The sequence below is a fragment of the Salmo salar genome, chromosome ssa10 (genome assembly GCF_905237065.1).
Source record: "Salmo salar chromosome ssa10, Ssal_v3.1, whole genome shotgun sequence".
Taxonomy (NCBI): Eukaryota; Metazoa; Chordata; class Actinopteri; order Salmoniformes; family Salmonidae; genus Salmo; species Salmo salar.
In genome coordinates, this window is record NC_059451.1 from 109,485,874 (window position 1) to 109,508,517 (window position 22,644).

At 40.5% G+C, this 22,644-nt stretch overlaps 1 protein-coding gene across 1 annotated transcript; it reads right to left on the reverse strand.

Annotated features, from left to right (window-relative positions):
• Window positions 1-1,643: 1,643 nt before the first annotated feature.
• On the reverse strand, window positions 1,644-22,503 carry dnajc24 (DnaJ (Hsp40) homolog, subfamily C, member 24). The gene is made up of 4 exons (XM_014125524.2): window positions 22,033-22,503; window positions 7,859-7,997; window positions 2,160-2,228; window positions 1,644-2,001 (listed from the first exon to the last, which is right to left on the reverse strand). The coding sequence occupies exons 1-4, from the start codon at window positions 22,138-22,140 to the stop codon at window positions 1,868-1,870; spliced, it is 450 nt and encodes a 149-aa protein (XP_013980999.1). The 5' UTR covers window positions 22,141-22,503; the 3' UTR covers window positions 1,644-1,867.
• Between the last annotated feature and the right edge of the window lie 141 nt (window positions 22,504-22,644).

A 22,644-nucleotide genomic window follows, 5' to 3' on the forward strand; every position in this document is an offset into this window, starting at 1 on the left:
CAAACGCATTATAGTTTGCAATTTCGTCATGTAAAAACTGGCACACTGGTATTTTCCAGGCCTAACGCCAGGTTTGGCAATTTACATGTCTTATATCAGCTCGCTTGCGCTCAGATGGGAGAGGTGGAAATATTTTAGGTGTGGCCTTAAAAACGTGCTAATTTCAGGCAGTGTTGACAGGGATAGTTAAGACCAATCAAAAGCAGGTTTTAGCATTAACACAGTTATGGCATGAATTCTGACAGTGGAAACACTGCCCATCTAGCCGTGATGACCACTGCCCATATGAACATGGAACTAGAGGAACCTAATGTGCTTTTGGTGCCTGTATACATCGTATTGAGAAACAAAAACACTAAATGTTTTTTCCCCATTTCGTTTTATTTGGTTAAAAACCAAGCATAGCCTTCCCTCCTCTCAATTAAGTAATTTTTTTTGGTCCTGCCCAATGCAATCACGAAGTAGTCAAGACTGTCGATAAAGGGTTTGGCTCCTGAGACCGCTTGGAAATTAATCTTAAAAATCACCAAAGATTTATTAAAGTTTGAGAGGAGTAAAACAGGGAGCTGGCATTCCCTTTTTATATATGCACTGTAGGCATGCCCACATTATTTTAGCCATGCAGGTCCCTTTTTTTGGACGTGCATAAAACCCCCGATCTGAATGCGATCCAATAGGTTTCAATTATGTTCAGAAAACATAGACCTATTTGGGAGCACTATAACAGTGAGTGGACATTATCTCTCTCTTTACAGTGGATTTTGTCCAGCTACTTTTGAAAGTTTGGATGTACGTAAAACCCTCCACGTTGTTTTAATATTATATGCCCACAGGGAGAAATGATGGTGCCTGTAAGTGTGACACAGCCTATTTAAGATCAAGTTGTTTTGTTCAGAACTTGCTTCAAATTATTCGCTCTCTTTCTAGGCCTTATCAACAATGAATTGAATCTTGTGCATTGACAATGTTTGACATGTCCATGCTCAGCCATAATGCAATTTACAGGAGGCCTAGCCCCTAAACCAGTGTGAATGCTATTGAAGCCACAACAAATGGGTTCAAGTTAATGTATTTAGCAAAGGTATACATTTTTTTATTTTGTATTATTTAAACTATAAAACGGACTAACATTGGAATTGGAGTTGATTCCAAGGCAATACATAAAAGACCCTAAATACACAACTTGAAGCAACCAAATATTTCACCATGGAGCATGTTCTGATTGGCCAGTGAGGGGCCAAGCCTCTACACACTGTTTATTCAAAACCCAGCCCTTTCGGCACCAACGGCAGCAAGTGCGCCGATATCTTTCATTATGAAAATAGCAAACATATTTCAGACACACCCCTGAACCTATAGCGCTACCACCTGCGTTTAGATGTACCATTGTGTAAGGTCTGTTAAACTAGAGCCCTTAGATTTACCATTGTGTAAGGTCTGTTAAACTAGAGCCCTTAGATTTACCATTGTGTAAGGTCTGTTAAACTAGAGCCCTTAGATTTACCATTGTGTAAGGTCTGTTAAACTAGAGCCCTTAGATTTACCATTGTGTAAGGTCTGTTAAACTAGAGCCCATTATATGTGCGTGCATGTGAGACCCACACACCCATTACCATGACACAGTTCACTTGATTGGTTGTTAGTTGAATTTTGCACCATGATTTTATTGCATGACATTTAAAGGAGCAAAATCACATTTGCTTTCATTGTCCAATAGACAGGTGCACAAGGTCCCATGGGGTGCACATTTAAAAAGAGGTTCAAATGTGACACGTGTTCGGTGGATGTAGATTAAAATAAAACTATGAACCTCCTTGATCTAGTTCTTCAGGATTTAGAGGCATCTGGCGAACAATGAGACAGTCAGTCAGGTTGTCGTCTTGACTTCTATGCTGAGTGAACAGGTATCACAGCACACAATGGCCTCTTCCCCCTCCACCTCCTCTCTTCCAATGGAGAATTCCCCTCCACAGCGACAGCCATACGTGTACACCTCGTTATCTGAAAAGAGAACACAGACAGCTGAGAGAAAAGGGGCACATGGGATGAGACAGGTGGAGAAGGACTTTATGGATCTATCTACGATGACTTCAATGGCAGCAGAGAAGAGATCATGGTTAAATAAGTAAGATAAAGAAGATGACTATAACTTGACTCACCGTCATCCCAAGTCATGTCATCCAGACAGACACAGGCGTCGACTGGCCAACTCTGATTCAGTTCGCTGGCTGTATTGAGACACAGAAGAAACATGAAAATATCACAAATCTATATTTTAAAAAAAGTGTCACTCCACAATGATACAATAATTGACAATAGAAAATACAGATTTTAAAAATCACATTGACGCTCTCAGATAAATATTTGTAGGCTACTGTTGTGCCAGTGACATTCAGTGTTCAAGAGAGTGACACAGGAGATTCAAGAGTATCACAGGCAAAGCACACAAACGAAAGGCAGATGGAGGGGAGATGGGAGGATGTGAGATGTTGGACTCTGATCTCATTCAATGGTAGTTTCTTGGGGAAGACAATTGAGATCTTGCATGAATCTCTGTCTACATAGTAAGGAATATGAAGGCATTAGGCAGCCCCTCCAGGATTGTTTATATGTTTTTATACAGAATCACTCAAAAGTTTGGACACCTACTCATTCAAGGGTTTTTCTTTATTTTTTACATTGTAGAATAGTGAAGACATTAAATAACACATATGGAGTCATGTAGTAACCAAAAAAGTGTTAAACAAATCAAAATATATTTTATTTTAGATTCTTAAAAGTAGCCACCCTTTGCCTTGATGACAGCTTTGCACTCTTGGCATTCTCTAAACCAGCTTCATGAGGTAGTCAACTGGAATGCATTTCAATTAACAGGTGTGCCTTAATTTAAGTTGTGGAATTTCTTTACTTCTTAATGCGTTTGAGCCAATCAGTTGTGTTGTGACAAAGTAGGGGTGGTATACAGAAGATCGCCTTATTTGGTAAAAGACCAAGTCCATATTGTGGCACGAACAGCTCAAATAAGCAAAGAGAAATGACAGTCCATCATTACTTTGAGACATGAAGGTCAGTCAATCCGGAACATTTCAAGAACTTTGAAAGTACGCAGAGTAGTGCGGTCATCTTTGGTGACAATTCCGACACGCTCTTAGGTAACGTTAGGACACATAGTGCTGAATATGCAAGATACAGATATACCTCCCTGCAAAGGATGGATGAACTATGTCTCAGTATCCTGGACCCAAACGTCCTGGTTTATAACAGTGCATATAGCCTAGTCTTATCTGTATTGTACTTCAAAATGTGTCAGACATTTGACGTTATGGGCCAGCCTACTGTTAATATAAGAACAAAGACAGACAACTACAGTAATAGATATTAACACTTCACTCCATTCCCAGCAGTACCTCTTCACCAGTCTCTGTGAGGAAACGGTAATTAGCACATTTTGATGCCACTCTTTAATGCTGGTCTTTAATTAGTCAGGAGACGAGCCTAAGTGGCCTACCTCACAGCTATGTATGGATATCATTGGATAGGTTTGGTGAATACATTTTCACCTGCTGTTCTCATGAGTGTTTTAAGTAGCGGTACAGTGAGATTGAGGAAAGGTGTCAGTAAATTGAGTAAAGGTGTCTATTAATTCATCCTGGTGATATACTGTACCATTTTAGGGATGAGGCTCAAATGACAGATAACCAAATCTACATTTTGATTGGTGTAACTTCTGCCGTTGTTACTGCAATCTTGTGAGACCATAATTTGCCAGTGGTCAGGTGCAAATTACAGTCCTACATCTAGGTGATTCAATACATCATACAAAACGAGGCTATACATTCACTGGTACCCTTTGTCACAGTGCTTCAACAGTTAAGCTAATACTACAGGGCAAATAAATGTCCATGCCTGATCAGAGCCTCAAAATGACTTGTAAAGGAACAAAAGTAGATCAACTACACTGCACACTGTAGTCTTGAAGGGACACTGTAGTCTTGCTAGTGTTGAGGGAGTCAGAGTGACCATGTCCTAATAATAGGGTGACTCAGCCAGTTGATGCACCCTGCCCAGAAGGCCCAGATGACAGCCAGTCACTACTGAGAGATCCCAAGGAGGCTCTGCCAGGTCCCATGAACAACTGCTATTTTATTCAGGTGCCGGAGCACCATTTTTTATGACGTCAGCATTTCTCTAAGTTTGTATCGACAAGATGTAGCCTATTGAATATCATTTTAGAAAGTGCATAAAATGCCTCCTCAAAATGCTACCACTGCATAGGCATATTTTTGGTGTATATTTTCGCAATACACCAAATTAGGCCATCACTGTCAATCATGAATGATAATTCTTCACGTTTTACAGGTGAAATGTCCAAACTGCATCTACAAGTCAATAATTTCATCTCAATCAGTTTCATGGGAATATCCATTTAAATCTTCTTGAATTATGTAGGTCAGGTCAGAGGTAGGCAACTCCATTCAGCCGCGGGACCATTTTTGTCAGCGCGGATGGTCGGGGGCACGAACATAATGATAATAATCATTTGTACACAGGAAATTGACGACAACTAAGCTCAAAAAGAGATTGTATTTCAAAATAATAATTTCATACCTCAAGTGGGGCTGATAATTAAAACATACGACTGAGACACGATCACATCCTTTCATTTTATTTGTGGGAATACTTGGGAACAGATTTACTAAATGAAACTCCTGGTGATTTGTGTTTTATTTTACTAAAAACTGAAATCCCCCACAAAACACGCACATAATTTGTATTTATTTTTTACTTTGAGGGAGAAAAAAACAATCCTTCCACCTGTTGCCGACCCCTGATGTAGGCCTACATAGCATAGCTACTGTTTTGTGAGTGAATTAGAGCAGATAGTGTTAACTAAAGCATGTATTTTGCCTCGTGGCGAGCGGTTGGAGATCTATGGAGGTCACTGGTCTCAGTGTTGGGGAGGTGGAGAAACATGCCTCTCCAGTGGGCTGCTGCAAGGTGCCCTGAAACAACCCGGGAAGACGACCACTATGTGTTTGGCGATGGGGCGGTGGAGGTGGTGCACATTAAGAATGAGATGATTTAGTGTTAGTCAGGGCCGGCTGCACATCGCTCCTAGACAACCCAACAGCGTGTCAGAGACCTGGAGCAGAACGAGTCCACCCTGCACACACACACACACACACACACACACACACACACACACACACACACTTCTCCCTCCGCCACAAAACACAATTACCGTCCCTAGTAATTACCATACATGTCTGCCTAAACACAGGAAAATGCAACCCTGGTCTCAGTACCAAACTGATTTGCAACGCCGGTTGTTTATGATATAGTTTGCCAGCCAACATGGGATTGGTTCCTAATGCTTTGAGACTATCAGCTTTTAACTATTTCTTTGTTGTAATGGTATTGAATATCACTTTGAGGAAGGAAAGGCTATACATTATCAGTTGTAATAGACATGGGGATAGTAATGGATGAATATCCATCCCCCTTCATTTCTAATGAGCAAGAAGATAAAACATTCCACTCATGATGAAGTTCAAAAGGGCCTAGCAACAGAGTTTCATCCATCTCCCTCTGATAAACAACAGGAGGACTGACTGAGTTCCTCTGAAATCTGGATGAAACAGGCCTTTGAGCTGGCTTCAGTCGTGTTTGTTTTAATTATCAGCCCCACTTGATCACAGTGGAGAATGAGCCAGTCCTTCTGAATGGCTGGGCAACATTAAACACTATGGTGATGTTTACTGGTAGGTACTGGAGATCTGCCTCTGATTGAACACTACAGAGATCTACAGCAGCCAGACAGATGGGAGCTGTGCGCTGCTAGTCTACTACCCAACCCTACCTATTGGGCAGTGGTGGAAAAAGTACCCAATTGTCATAAAAGAAAGATACCATAAGAGAAAATACTTGCATAAAATACTTGCGCAAAAGTCAATGTATTTGGTTTTAAATATACTTAAGTATCAAAGGTAAATGTATTTGCTAAAATATACTTAAGTATCAAAAGTAAAAGTATAAATCATTTCAAAATTCCTTATTTTACGCAAACCTGACAGCGACATTCTTTTTTTAATTTATGGATAGCCAGGGTCACACTCCAATACTCAAGACATAATTTACAAACAAAGCATTTGTCTTTAGTGATTCCACCAGATCAGAGGAGGTAGGGATGACCAGGGATATTCTCCTGATAAGTGCGTGAATTGGATCATTTTCCTGTTCCACTAAGCATTCAAAATGTAACGAGTACTTTTGGGTGCAGGGAAAACGTATGGGGTAAAAAAGTACATTATTTTCTTAAGGAATGTAGTGAAGTAAAAGCTGTCAAAAATATAAATAGTAAAGTACAGATAACCCCCAAAACGACTTAAGTAGTACTTTACACCTCTGCTATTGGGTGCATACAACAATCACCCTGCAACCAGCCATGAAGTACATACAATATTCTTAGACCGGCCAACAAAGAATGCCCAGATTTCACATTCAACAGAGAAACTCTGATTTGTCTGTGTTATAAAAATGTGTGTTGGATATAAAGTATTCATGCTGGAAATCAAAATGATTGTTAAATGAAAACACAACCTTCAATTCTTTCCTACTCATTGTTAGGTCATAATGGATAACTGTCCATGGAGATCTAAATGTTAGATATTCAGAGGATGAGTGAAAAAATGATTTAAAAAGCGGTTAAAAAAGGGTGTTTACGGAGGGAATCTTTGGAGTTTGGTTATTGTAAGGCAGCATACAATGGAAGACAAAGTCAATACCATCTATGGAGGGCCAGAGAGGGGTTTCTTTATATTACAGACACTCTATATGTCAATGCTATGGCTGGAATGTGTTGCCTTATAGAGTGGCACTGTGCTGTGGCTGGCTGGCTGAGTGTTTGCCCCCAAAGGCGATGAGAGCTCTCCCCTGCTAATGGTGCACACAGACACACACACACAGGGCCTGGATGTAGAGTTGTTGAAGGTCCTAATGGAGAGCTAGCTAGGGGAACCTCTTTCCTGGGATCACGGGGGAGCATATCACTTCATGTAAAGCTAGGCCATGTGTAACAGGCCTGACCTACATTTCCCCCTTCTCTCCTCCCAGAAGCCCCTGCTCTCCTCCCCTCTTGTCCTCCAAGGAGCATTTTATGAGGGACAGAGATGGCAGAAAACAACCATTGTCAGGAGCCCGACACAATCTCTTGCTTGTTTTATTCATGTCTTTGCTGTGTGTGTGGGTGAATAGGAGGGTCTTTGCAAAACACACTCTCTGCCCTTTCTTGTGCACCCAGATAAGTGAGAAATGATCACGTGAACATACTTCGTAAAACAGGCCAGTCGGTACTAGAGACTATTATTGCTTCTGACTTTTAAAGTTTCAAGGAAATCTTGGAAATAGAATTTAAGTTATGCAAACTGGATTGGTTCATGCCTCATTTAGTGTGACCTTTTCAGGCACAAAATAGGCCTACTAGTTATATGTGGCCTTAGTGACTTCACACAGCGTCACTCTTTATCACTCAATATTAAGCAAGGGATGGTCCCAAGGGGAATTGCTATTGAATTTAATTGAGCATGAACCAACCAGTAAGAATAAATAAAAATATAAAATTCCAAACGTGTAATGAAATGAAAAATCATGTTTCATGTTCAAATGAATCACAGCAGAGCTATTAAAAAAAAAAGAGTGAGAGGGATGAGATGGTGGCTGAAAGAAGAGCATCAGAGAGTGGGAGTACAATATGCTAGTGTAGATGTAATGTACATTATGGGAGAGTGAATGTTTAACGGAGCCGGATTGTAGTGTGTTCCTCTGAGAGACTCCTCTGAACTGTGGAAGGACGACTTACCACGCAACTGCAGATCATAGGCTCTCTTTGTCTCCTGGTTGCTCAGGACCTTCCAAGCCTGATCGACCTCAATGAACCTGTGTAAGTGCTCCTCTGCCTCAGTCACAGTCACACCTGGGCCCTGCTTGTCGGGGTGATACTGTCAGCCAGTACAGAGGACAGGAGAAACACAGGTTAGAGACAGCCACAATGACAAGACTGACAACAGCCATCACAACAGAAACAATGACCAAAATCACAGCAGCCATCAGTCCCTTGAACCAGTACTTTGTTTGAGATGGTAGAGGGGAGAGGAGAGGTGTGGGAGGGGAGAGGAGAGGGGATGGCTCAGACACACTAGACAGAAGCTAGGTTAATTAGACCATAGTAGTCGTTGACAATCTGCCAGTGAAAAAGCCTGCACCTGCACTGTCAGCTTTTTCTGGGTAATTTGCTGATGGACCAATGCTCTTCTTCTGGACAATTTACCAGAGGAGGCAGAGTACAGTTTTGCAAACACAACTAGATTGAGACATCAGAGGACAGAACCGTTATCCCAGACAGCTTTGGGCAGAGAGCTGGAGAAGAGTATTGGCCATCCCATGACACCTCTGGCCAAATACAGTAGCAATACCACCCATGCTCTCTTTTGCGTTTTATTGTTGTTTTGTTAGGGGAGAGGGGCTATAGCAATATCTGCATTATGTCATCCGCTGACTAATATCAATACTGAAGGATCCCCTCATGTAATGCTCACACTGGCCCTGAGGTATGTCCCTGTTCTCTAGTGGATACTGACGGCCCTGTCTGTGTGTTTCCTTGCACATGGAACAGCTCTAATTTCCTCCTGCAGGTCTATGCAGTCCAGCCTTCAGCCACCGATTAGTGAGGGTCGCAGGAGGATGGATCATGGGCTCCTGATCCGCCTATGGGAGAGGAGGGAGGTGGTGGAGGGGCTTTTGGAAAACTTAGATCTATCCTAGCAGCATTCACACAGACCATTGCGTGTGTTCTTGTATGGTCACTGTAGTTCAGAAACGGAAGCTCTTCAAGAACGGGTAATGATACATGGGGTGATACTGAACTACAATGACCAATGGTCTCAGCTAGGCAAATACATGTCCACCGCAAATATAATTTACATTTTAAGTAACTTGAAGACTGGCAAACAATTAAAAAAAAATACATAATGTCCGCCTCCACATACAATTTAAGAAAGATCGTCAAGGATAACACAATAAAGCTTAGCAGCTTATTTCCATTGTGGTCCTTTTGGAGGGGGAAGAGGGGAATGCAGCAAGATTAGGAACTGCATTGGCAACACACAATGACAGACAAAATTGTTGTTTCATAAAATTAGCTAATTACTAGTTCAATTTACTAATAAACAACAATTGATAGGTACATCTCCCTTGTCTCTCATACCCCTAACATATAAAACAAGTCAATCCCTAATATATACAAGACATTCACAATATGATAGACAATAGGCAGACCACATGCTATCCTGGGTATTTTCTTCTCAGCCACGTACTGTACTATAATCTTGACTCACTTGAAACATGCAACTATTTAGCAATTTTTTCATTGAGAATTTGAAACTACCCATTGAAGGTATACATTTCAAATTCCTCGGAAGACTATTCCAAAGAATGGCAGCTGAGTACGACCCATAGTCGAAGTGGCACTGAACAAGAGCCCCTACCAATGCCACCATTGCATTCTTATCCAGATATTTGGAGGTTCTTGCCAGAAACCACATTTTATGGTTCACTTTGGATATAACCATCTGACAGGGGAGAGCATGGCACAAAAGGTTATCTAGCCCACATCCAAGATAATTAACAGACTCTTTTGCTGTAACTACTAAGTCACCTACTACCACCTTAAAATCCAGGGATTTCCTCAGTTTCACTTTGGACCCGAGCAAGATGGACTGTTTCCAAGGTGAAGTGACAGCTTGTCATAATATAACCGTTTACTGACATTCAGAAGTTCAGCACTGAGGGCCTCCTCAACCACAATTTTGTCTTTGTAAGAAACCAACAGTGCAGAATCATCTGCATAAAGGAAAAGGTCACATGTACAGGCAGATTTTAGATAATTTATACACACAACAGAAAGAAAAGTGGACCCAGCACACTCCCTCGGGGTACACTGCAGTTCAAGATTTTGGGTTTAGACAGGGTCCCATCCACACTCACCATGTGTTTTCTTCCTTGTAGATAAAAGCTAACCCATTTTACATCTAAGTTGTTCAAGCCCATGGCTCTTAGTTTGATTAACAGAATCTCATGATCCACTGTACCAAACACCTTTTGGAGATCTAACATAACCATACCACAACATTTCCCTGAGGTCCAAAATAAGCACATAGAAAAGCATTGGCCTTATTTTGGACAGATCTTAGCGAGAGTGAAACTTCGTTTCGCCTCTTCCTCTATCGTTTACACAGACCAGGCCCCTCCACACCTCACACTCCAACAAAGTTGAGAAATCCTTCGCTCTGACAAGCAATTTCAACTCGCTATTTGCATTTGCGGTTTGGTCCAACAGAAAAATCGGTCGTAAGGACACAAACACATTGAGAGATTATCTTACTGTTATAAAGAAGAAGTTACCTTTTCTAACGATACCCTTTTTATGTCTCAACTACTCAAATTGCGCGCAGAGCAGACACTACTAAAACGAGAATCAGTGAAGTTTGATTCTGGAAAATGAATGCTCAGTGTCATGTTTGGCATTGGGGTACTACGTACTGTTAGCAGCATTTTAGCCAAAGACTGTTATACTAGCTGTCTAGTCTGTGTTTTATAAAATGTGCAATAAGCATAAAACAATTATATACGGAATTGGCAACTCGTTCCCATTCTGAGAAATAAGTTAGGCCACTTTATTTGAACATCTGAACTAAGTGGACAGGCTAACATGCTTTTCAAACAGTTGACAGAAGGGTGTGCTCATAACAATTCAACTGTTCTACCTTGTTAGCTAGCAAATACATCCAAGTTAGCTAAACTTGAAATATAAAGATTAGCTGACTAATCACTAGCATGCAGTCTTGAGAGATTGTTGATGAGACCTGTGTTCCTTTTCTATAGCTTAATGCTTGATACAATAAGCCATTATTAGTGAATGTGCATTATGCATGGTTCTAGTTAAATTTGTAACTAAAAAAAGGCACTTTCATAGATAGACTTGAAAGCCAGATGAGTGATTATTGCCCCCCCAAAAAAGCAGGTTAAATTATTTATGAAATAATTAAATTATTAGTGGGTCTTATGGTTGTGGAAGGCTTATATTTAGCCTAGGTGTAACTTCATAAGCCCTGATTACATTAGATTATTGCTGACTGTTTGAAATGCAGTGTATTTGACCTTAAAATTGTACAACAACACTTATTTACAGAAAACAAACATTTAGACATTGTGAATAGCCCATAACTTTAAAAAAAATTAAGATATGATTTTTAGTCTATATCGCCCAGCCCTAACGTAATGTTAATTAATTTCTCTACCATAAGCCGCCTCAGATGCCGCTTTAGAGAATTTGGCAGTACGTCTACTGCCCTCACAACTGCAGACTATGTGTAACCACGCCAGCCCAGGACCTCCACATCTGGATTCTTCACCTGCAGGATCGTCTGAAACCAGCCACTCGGACCGTTGATGAAAATGTGGGTTTGCACAAGCAAAGAATTTCTGCACAAACTGTCAGAAACCGTCTCAGGGAAGCTCATCTGCGTGCTCGTTGTCCTCACCAAGAACTTGACCTGACTGCAGTTCTGCGTCGTCACCGAATTCAGTGGGCAAATGCTCACCTTCGATGGCCACTGGCACACTGGAGAAGTGTGCTCTTCATGGATGAATCCCGGTTTCAACTGTACCGGGCAGATGGCAGACAGTGTGTATGGCGTTGTGTGGGCAAGCTGTTTGCTGTCAATGTTGTGAACAGAGTGCCCCATGGTGGCGGTGGGGTTATGGTATGGGCAAGCATAAGCTACAGACAATGAACACAATTGCATTTTAAATCGATGCCAATTTGAATACACAGAGATATCGTGATGAGATCCTGAGGCCCATTGTCATGCCATTCATCTGCCACAATCACCTCATGTTTCAGCATGATAATGCACAGCCCCATGTCGCAAAGATCTGTACACAATTCCTGGAGGTTGAAAATGTCCCAGTCCATCCATGGCCTACCAGCTCAGACATGTCACCCATTGAGCCTGTTTGGGATGCTTTGCTCGACAGCTTGTTCCAGTTCACGCCAATATCCAACAACTTCGCACAGCCATTGAGGAGGCGTGAGGCAACATTCCACAGGCCACAATCAAGGAGATGTGTCACGCTGCATGAGGCAAATAAATGGTGGTCACACCAGATACTGATTGGTTTTCTGATCCATGTCCCTAACTTTCTTTTAACCTGTTGGGTCTAGGGGGCAGCATTTGCACGTCTGGATAAAAAAAATGTACCCGATTTAATCTGGTTACTAATCCTACCCAGTAACTAGAATATGCATATACTTATTATATATGGATAGAAAACACTCTAAAGTTTCCAAAACTGTTTGAATGGTGTCTGTGAGTATAACAGAACTCATTTGGCAGGCAAAACCCTGAGACATTTTCTGACAGGAAGTGGATACCTGATGTGTTGTATTGATTTTAAACCTATCCCATTGAAAAACACAGGGGTTTAGGAATATTTTGGCACTTCCTATTGCTTCCACTAGATGTCACCAGCCTTTACAAAGTGTTTTGAGTCTTCTGGAGGGAGATCTGACCGAACAAGAGCCATGGAACGGTGATGTCCCATTAGACACCTGGCGCTACTTCATGTTGGGTACCCTCGTTCCAATACGTTATAAAAGGCTATGCATTCGTCCACCTTGAATATTATTCATGTTCTGGTTAAAAAAGGCCCTAATGATTTATGCTATACAACGTTTGACATGTTTGAACGAACGGAAATATATTTTTCCCCTCGTTCATGACGAGAAGTCCGGCTGGCTTACATCATGTGCTAACGAGACGGAGATTTTTGGACATAAATGATGAGCTTTTTTGAACAAAACTACATTCGTTATGGACCTGTGATACCTGGAAGTGACATCTGATGAAGAGAATCAAAGGTAATGGATTATTTACATAGTATTTTCGATTTTAGATCTCCCCAACATGACGTCTAGTCTGTATCGCAACGCGTATTTTTCTGGGCACAGTGCTCAGATTATTGCAAAGTGTGATTTCCCAGTAAGGTTATTTTTAAATCTGGCAAGTTGATTGCGTTCAAAAGATGTAAATCTATAATTCTTTAAATGACAATATAATATTTTACCAATGTTTTCTAATTTTAATTATTTAATTTGTGACGCTGACTTGACTGCCGGTTATTGGAGGGAAACGATTTCCTCAACATCAATGCCATAGTAAAACGCTGTTTTTGTATATAAATATGAACTTGATAGAACTAAAAATGCATGCATTGTCTAACATAATGTCCTAGGAGTGTCATCTGATGGAGATTGTAAAAGGTTAGTGTATCATTTTAGCTGGTTTTATGGTTTTGGTGACCCTGTCTTTGACTTGACAAAACATTACACACAACTCTTGTAAATGTACTGTCCTAACATACTCTAAATTTATGCTTTCGTCGTAAAACCTTTTTGAAATCGTAAAACGTGGTTAGATTAAGGAGATGTTTATCTTTCAAATGGTGTAACATAGTTGTATTTTTGAAAAATTTGAATTTTGACATTTATTTGGATTCAAATTTGCCGCTCTTGAAATGCACCTGCTGTTGATGGAGTGCACCACAGGTGGCACGCTAGCGTCCCACCTAGCCCCAAGAGGTTAAGGAACCTGTGACCACCAGATGCATATCTGTATTCCCAGTCATGTCAAAATCCATAGATTAGGGCCGTATTTATTTAAATTGACAGATTTCCTTATACGAACTGTAACTGTAAAATCATTGAAATGGTTGCATTTATATTTTTGTTCAGTGTACAATCACAACTCACTACCTAAAACACACACCCTTGGAGTCCAACCACGACATTTCCTTACAACGCACTGAGGCATTATCAAATATTACACTACACAGTGTTGTTTTCACTTTGTAAAAGGACAATCTGAATAGGATGAGAAAAAAAGCAACTTTACAACAAGCCAAAAATGTACTTCCTGATTGAATCATTAACAGCAATTTGCACTGAACTGAAGCAGAATTGTGTTTTATGACTGAGGGGACAGCATTCACACATCTCTCAAGACACCTGGAGCACAGGGCCAGCCACTCTTAAACACCTTCCGACTAACGAGATGGACAAGCCAGCACAGGTGTAACACATTGACTAACGTGGTGATACCAATTCATGCCCCCTACGTACTAACATGCTATACGTGCTAAAAGTCCAACTTCAAAACATAAATGGGAAAAACTAAACCTGTGACACCTTCCCCCTTAAGACAACAAATATATCCTATATTTTTGTTGGACAAGTTCTCACCAACAGAAAACAACTTCCATTTCACAACTAAAATGTGTCGCCTCCTCCAAAATAAACATTTTAAATGTATATATATTAGAGGTCGACCGATTATTCGGAATGGCCGATTAATTAGGGCCGATTTCAAGTTTTCATAACAATCGGAAATCGGTATTTTTGGACACCAATTTGGCCAATTTTGTTTTTTTACACCTTTATTTAACTAGGCAAGTCAGTTAAGAACACATTCTTATTTTCAATGACGGCCTAGGAATGGTGGGTTAACTGCCTTGTTCAGGGGCAGAACGACAGATTTTTACCTTGTCAGCTCGGGGATTCAATCTTGCAACCTTACGGTTAACTAGTCCAACGCTCTAACCACCTGCTTTACATTGCACTCCACGAGGTGCCTGCCTGTTCCGCGAATGCAGTAAGAAGCCAAGGTAAGTTGCTAGCTAGCATTAAACTTATCTTATAAAAAACAATCAATCATACTCACTAGTTAACTACACATAGTTGATGATATTACTAGTTTATCTAGCCTGTCCTGCGTTGCATATAATCGCTTAGGTACACGTTGCTCCAATGTGTACCTAACCATAAACATCAATGCCTTTCTTAAAATCAATACACAAGTATATATTTTTAAACCTGCATATTTAGTTAATATTGCCTGCTAACATGAATTTCTTTTAACTAGGGAAAATGTGTCACTTCTCTTGCAACAGAGTCAGGGTATATGCAGCAGTTTGGGCCGCCTGGCTCGTTGCGAACTGTGAAGACTATTTCTTCCTAACAAAGACAGCCGACTTCGCCAAACAGGGGGATGATTTAACAAAAGCGCATTTGCGAAAAAGCATAATCGTTGCACGAATGTACCTAACCACAAACATCAATGCCTTTCTTAAAATCAATACACAGAAGTATATATTTTTAAACCTGCATATTTAGCTAAAAGAAATCCAGGTTAGCAGGCAATATTAACCAGGTGAAATTGTGTCACTTCTCTTGCATTCATTGCACGCAGAGTCAGGGTATATGCAACAGTTTAGGCCGCCTGGCTCGTTGCGAACTAATTTGCCAGAATTTTACGTAATTATGACATAACATTGAAGGTTGTGCAATGTAACAGGAATACTTCGACTTATGGATGCCACCCGTTAGATAAAATACGGAACGGTTCCGTATTTCACTGAAAGAATAAACGTGATAGGTCATTAATATGGTCGAATCCGGAAACTAAGGCTCATATTTCTGTGTGTTATTATATTATAATTAAGTCTATGATTTGATAGAGCAGTCTGACTGAGCGATGGTAAGCACCAGCAGGCTCGTAAGCATTCATTCAAACAGCACTTTCGTGCGTTTTGCCAGCAGCTCTTCGCAATGCTTCAAGCATTGCACTGTTTATGACTTCAAGCCTATCAACTCCCGAGATTAGGCTGGTGTAACCCATGTGAAATGGCTAGCTAGTTAGCGTGGTGCGCGCTAATAGCGTTTCAAATGTCACTCGCTCTGAGACTTGGAGTAGTTGTTCCCCTTGCTCTGCATGGGTAACGCTGCTTCGAGGGTGGCTGTTGTCGATGTGTTCCTGGTTCGAGCCCAGGTAGGAGCGAGGAGAGGGACGGAAGCTATACTGTTACACTGACAATACTAAAGTGCCTATAAGAACATCCAATATTCAAAGGTGTATGAAATACAAATCGTATAGAGAGAAATTGTCCTATAATAGCTGACTACAACCTAAAACTTCTTACCTGGGAATATTGAAGACTCATGTTAAAAGGAACCACCAGCTTTCATATGTTCTCATGTTCTGAGCAAGGAACTTAAACGTTAGCTTTTTTACATGGCACATATTGCACTTTTACTTTCTCCAACACTTTGTTTTTGCATTATTTAAACCATATTGAACATGTTTCATTATTTATTTGAGGCTAAATTTATAGTATTATATTAAGTTAAAATAAGTGTTCATTCAGTATTGTTGTAATTGTCATTATTACAAATAAATAAATTGGCCGATTAATCGGTATCGGCTTTTTTGGGGTCCTCCAATAATCGGTATCGGCGTTGAAAAATCATAAATCGGTCGACCTCTAATATATACACCCACTTCTTTTTGACAATATTTTCTTATTTAGTTTTTATTTTATACTTTTTTGGGGGGGGGGGACATAGTTGCCTAAAACTCAGAGGTTTTGAAAAACTCATGTATGTTTCTGTAACTCTTGTCCCCTTGGAACAAGCCCAAACAAAAACATCTCCAAAATGGAAAAACATACATCAAAATAAAATGTGTGCCAGGGCTACACACAGGCTAAACACATAACTACTGGGTGCTTTATTTGTGATGGTAGTTTTGGGTGTAAACAAACTCATCTGCAAGAACTGCAGCTTTCTCAAGAGAGATCCTTGTGCTCAAATGTAGGTAGCAACCCTTTTGTGAAGGCAATTTTTTAACTGCTGGAGAAGTATGAGTGTCTAAGTCCTCAAGGTCCTTGACCTCCTGAGAACCACACCACCGATCAAAAAGACATGCTTGTTCCCTTGCGAACTCAACATGATTTTGCGATTCTGTCTTTCGTAATTTATGGAAATGTTGTCTGTATGCCTCTGGGACCAACTCGTAAGCCCGAAGGATAGCAGCTTGAACTTCTTTGGGATAGGGGGCAGTATTTTCACGGCTGGATAAAAAACGTACCCGATTTAATCTGGTTGCTACTCCTGCCCAGAAACTAGAATACGGATATAATTAGTAGATTTGGATAGAAAACACTAAAGTTTCTAAAACTGTTTGAATGGTGTCTGTGAGTATAACAGAACTCATATGGCAGGCCAAAACCTGAGAAGATTCCATACAGGAAGTGCCCTGTCTGACAATTTGTTGTCCTTCTGTTGCATCTCTATCGACATTACAGCATCTGTGCTGTAACGTGACACTTTCTAAGGCTTCCATTGGCTCTCTAAAGCCGCCAGAAAGTGGAATGGGGTGTCTGCTGTCTCTGGGCAAAGTACAGCAGCTCTGTTTGTGAGTGGTCAGCCTGGGGACAGTGAAACTGGAGATGCGCGGTCACGAGACTTCTCCATTTTTTTCTTTCAGCCTTTGAATGAATACAACGTTGCCCGGTTGGAATATTATCGCTATTTTACGAGAAAAATAGCATAAAACTTGATTTTAAACAGCGTTTGACATGCTTCTAAGTACGGTAATGGAATATTTAGATTTTTTTTGTCACGAAATGCGCGTCACCCTTCGGATAGTGACCTGAACGCACAAACAAAACGGAGGTATTTGGATATAACTATGGATTATTTGGAACCAAAACAACATTTGTTGTTGAAGTAGAAGTCCTGGGAGTGCATTTTGACGAAGAACAGCAAAGGTAATGCAATTTTTCTAATAGTAATTCAGAGTTTAGTGAGCCCCAAACTTGGTGGGTGTCAAATTAGCTAGCCTGTGATAGCCGAGCTATGTACTCAGAATATTGCAAAATGTGCTTTCGCCGAAAAGCTATTTTAAAATCGGACATAGCGATTGCATAAAGGAGTTCTGTATCTATAATTCTTAAAATAATTGTTATGTATTTTGTGAACGTTTATCATGAGTAATTTAGTAAATTCACCGGAAGTTTTCAGTGGGTATGCTAGTTCTGAACATCACATGCTAATGTAAAAAGCTGGTTTTTGATATAAATATGAACTTGATTGAACAAAACATGCATGTATTGTATAACATAATGTCCTAGGAGTGTCATCTGATGAAGATCAAAGGTTAGTGCTGTATTTAGCTGTGATTTGGGTTTATGTGACATATATGCTTGCTTGGAAAATGGCTGTGTGATTATTTGTGTCTATGTACTCTCCTAACATAATCTAATGTTTTGCTTTCGCTGTAAAGCCTTTTTGAAATCGGACAATGTGGTTAGATTAACGAGAGTCTTATCTTTAAAATGGTGTAAAATAGTTGATTGTTTGAGAAAATTGAATTGTGGTATTTTAGTTGGTTTTGTATTTCGCGCCGTGCGATGCCATTGGCTGTTGGCTAGGGGTTCCGCTAGCGGAACGTCTGTCCTCAACAGGTTAACAGTGTCATAATCTGAACTCTGATCAAGAGATAAAGCAGCGTACACTGAGCTTTTCTCACAAGAACACTTTGGAGGAGCAGTGACCAACTACCGCTACTGCTTTTGGATCGCCAGATGCCACCTTGATGTCATAATGCTTTGCAATGATGAGCATATTCACCTTCGTACATGTTTCTAGCATCTCCCATGTAGGGTTTTCCACAAATGCTTCCAACTTAAAGTCCATGGCTTTTTATTTTTACAAGGCTGTGTGTTTATGCAAGTTTCAAAATGATTCCACCAATCTTATAACCGTTCAGGGACCGAAACTCCACCACAAATGTGTCTTTTGAACACTCCAATATGTGGGCAGAGCAAAGCTTCAGAGTAGGTGATTAGAGCAACTACCATACTCATGGGAAAATAGATCCTGGATGAGCCCCCATTGTGTTACCTTCCCGTGCAAGACAACCAAACTTATGCTGAAACATAAGGAGGAATTAACAAAGAGTCACTGACAAAACAAAATGTGGGATTTTAGGAGGGGTTCTGAAAGACACTCATGGGGCACTGACAGTTGACTAGCAACAACAACTGGGACCTAAAAGACACCCACCATGAGCACCCACTAAATGTGCCCACTAAGAGGCAAATAAAAGAAAAACCCACACCAAACTTAAGACAGGAAGCAAACAAAAAAGTTGAGCAAAACAAAAAAACAGGGAAGATCAGACAAAGGAATGTTTTTCTGAAATCAAATAGGGAGAGCCAACTAAAGGTGTTGACCCTCCACATCTCTCAAGACAACTGGAGCACTGGTCCAGCCACTCGTAACTGTCACCTGGGCCAGCACAGGTGTAACACATACTGACTAACGAGGTGACACCAAATCGGTGCACCCTACATGCTATACGTGCTAATAGTCCAACCTCAAAACATAAATGGAAAAAACAAAACCTGTAACACCAGTGCTAACCTCTTTATCGTCTAGCCTATTTAAAAGTATTGTTCAGCAATGGAAGTGTTACAGTTTAAAAGGACAAAGACTCAACAGAAGGCTGAGAAAGGAAGCTCATTTTCTAAAACATTCAGAGCGGTCACACAATGCAAATGACAAGTATATGTACGTGACCAGGCGCCTGTGATCAAGAAATGGGTCTGGCTTTCTGATGGATGGGGTGAGGAACTGATTCAGTCAACATTCTGACAGAAAAATATATTGTTCTCTTTCTAAAGAACATTACAAAATCCTTCTCACACCATTGAACCAGCTTTGTGGCTCTCTCAAATCCTGAAGGAAATCAAAGCAAACCTAGAGAAGCTGCTTGTTTCCACAGTGGTGATATAGTCCCAGAGGGTGTGCATGTCCAACTCCCATTTGTGATCTGATTGTGACAGTGCTCTGTGCTGGAAGCTTACAGGTGTGAAGTATCTGGCTGTGGAACTAACATGCTGACCACACCGGTCACACCGCGTGCACGAGTGTTGCAAAATAAATTTACACATACATGTTATTCAAATCATTGCACCCACACTGCTCGCGAGCGTCTGCGTTGCCAGGCGCTAAAATAGAAGTTGATTGTATTTGTGGTGCAGAACGCGCTGCAAGTCCTGCCTCTCCCATCTCCTCATTGGCTTTTAGAAGCATATAACCACGTGCCATCTCATTGGTAACACCCACATGGGTGATAGAAAGATGAACTGAGGTAAATTATGGTAATACACCTTATTATTAAAGTTAGTTGCCAATCGCCATATAAAGTCCAAAGAAGAAAAAGCCTGGAAGGCACCTTGTGCATTTCAGGTAAAATAACAACTCAATGTTGTTTATCCCAGGACAAATTAGCTAGCAACAACAAGCTAGCAATCTAAATAGGACAAATTAGCTAGCAACTGCAAGCTAGCTAAATTGCCATATGTTTAATGCTTTTCGATCTGTCCCCAAATTAATATAATTGGTTCAGTTTGTTTTGATATTTCAACCTGTGTGTCGTGACCGCGTTTGGTATGGGGAGACAAAATCCAGTGTAGACATGGTGTAAGGCTTGAAAACAGCCTACACCTCCATCTCCAGACCCACTAGTCCATGCTGCTACAGTACTTCTCACAAGTTTCTGATTAAAACTCACTATAGCCTGGTGATTGACTATTTGCTAATGACATTTGAGAAAATTTGAAGCTCAGAATTAAACATATTTTCATCTACTGTAAAAATTCTAGCCACAGACAGTATTTTGACATTTTACAGCAGAGAAACCTATTTGCTGTAATTCCTCCCCCCCACTTCTGAGTCCCCATGCAGCTCAGGTTATTTTTCATAAATACATAACACAATGAAAAGCCCCGGCTCTTATAAAATGGCCCACCCTCCGTTCCTGTGGAGTTACGTACTTTAATTGATGTCTCTTTGCACGCATTGTAAAATATTCATTTACTGGGGCTAATGGAGCTTAGAGAGGCTGGAACACAATATAAAGCACTGGCAATTTGGAGCACTAGGCGCTTCTTACCATGAATCATCTCTCTCTCCCTCTGTGCTGTATCAGACTTGTCTGTTTCTACCACGAGGCTGAGGCGTGTGCTGTGCAGGCATTCAGAAGATGGGAGCGGATGAGCTGGTGGCAGAGCAAAAGGCCACCATCATCACACTACTGCCCCCTAATGTCTGAGGGAGGCCGGACGTGAGCGGGCATTACTGAGGGGGGAAGGGGAATGCCAACAGCAAAGTCTAGGATGTTTTGTTCAAAGTAACATTGGATTAATCAAATATTATTTTAAGAAATGTTGACATTGATGGTAGCTTGAGGTTTGAATGTTTTTACAATTGATAAGCATAAAGCCTATGGTTTATGTGAAATCCAACAGCACCTTAAATCCAGAAAGTCTGACAAAATAATACCCAGTAATCAGTTAATGGTGATATCTGTGGCCTACGCCTATGTCCTACTTACCGTGTGCTAATAAACATACATAATTACTAGAACTAACATACTCTTGCTCAAAGCCCTGTGTTTATAGAACAGTGCAGCTATTTTCAGACAAAAACATTTTCAGATAAAAAAAGCATTACTCTGAAAATCAACACCAAAATAGTTTTTAGGTTATAGCTTATTGATTAGAGTATGATTGATTTTACAGTTTCTAGGTGATTTCAGTAATTAAAATGGGTTTTGGATTATACAAATCCATTTTATGTTGTTCTCTGTCAAGGATTAAAAGAAATTTACAGATTAATATCAGAGGGCAAGATGCAGTTAATACTTCATCATACAGTCATCAATCACATCGACAATCTAAGCTTGCATGATAAGTAGCCTAACCTTGCCCGACACCTAGAAGATTTATCTTGAAGACACTCCCAGAACTCATGCCAAAGCATGAGCGCAGTGGATTAATGTAGTCTTGGGTGTGTTTATATTCATAAAATGTATTACTTTCTAGAAATACAAGCTAAGTGCTAACGGACCAACAGTAACGTGATGTCAAGATACTTTCTCACCCCGCCTCTCACTCAATTATTGGGACCTATTTTGACATGGTTCATCAAGATGCAAATAAACCTAACAGCAGTTTATTCATCAGTACAATTGAAAAGACATGACACAGGAGAACGCCAGAGTTTACACATACCATTAAGGCCAGTCTTTGGTACTTCTGTTTGAGGTCTTGTAACCCATCCGATGGACTGGATTCAAGTATAGAATACCAGTCTTTCTGGGATCTACGTTCACTTGTCATGCTGAGAAAACAATCATCTTTTGAATAAATTTGTGAGCCAAGCAAGGTAGTTTCATTACCAGAATAGGTGCGATCTAACCGTTTCGTCGCCTATGAATGACAGCTAGCCACAAGGCTAACAACAACAATGTCCACGTGTTCGTTGCAGGCTAACCAGTCAGCAAACATTATCGTTATAAACATGACATCAAAATATTCGTTTGTTAAACTGCATTATATATCGTAATTCCAAAAGGGTTCAACCAAAAGCGCTGTAATACTAGCAAGCTGAAACCAGCACATTATACAAATGTCTGGCACTTTGCTTTTCCAGCCGCGTGCCTGTGTCACGTGATGCCCCTGTGTAAGCGTGTGCATCAGTTTTTACAGCCCCCGCGGAAACATGTCCTATAGCGCTTTAGAGATAAAATATGATGTGCTATATTATAAATATAGATCCTATTGTCATCAACGAATTATGCATAAAAGTTCAATATCTGTACAAGTACTAATTATCGTCGGTTT

What these genes read in the sequence shown, in the direction of transcription:
- dnajc24 (XM_014125524.2), bottom strand. Translation starts at nt 22,140, where the DNA reads ATGACAAGTGAACGTAGATCCCAGAAAGACTGGTATTCTATACTTGAA. An exon ending in ACCAAAGACTGGCCTTAATG is followed by an intron (nt 7,998 to 22,032) that starts GTATGTGTAAAC and finishes ACTGGCTGACAG; the next exon opens with TATCACCCCGACAAGCAGGG. An exon ending in TGACATGACTTGGGATGACG is followed by an intron (nt 2,002 to 2,159) that starts GTGAGTCAAGTT and finishes TTCTCTTTTCAG; the next exon opens with ATAACGAGGTGTACACGTAT.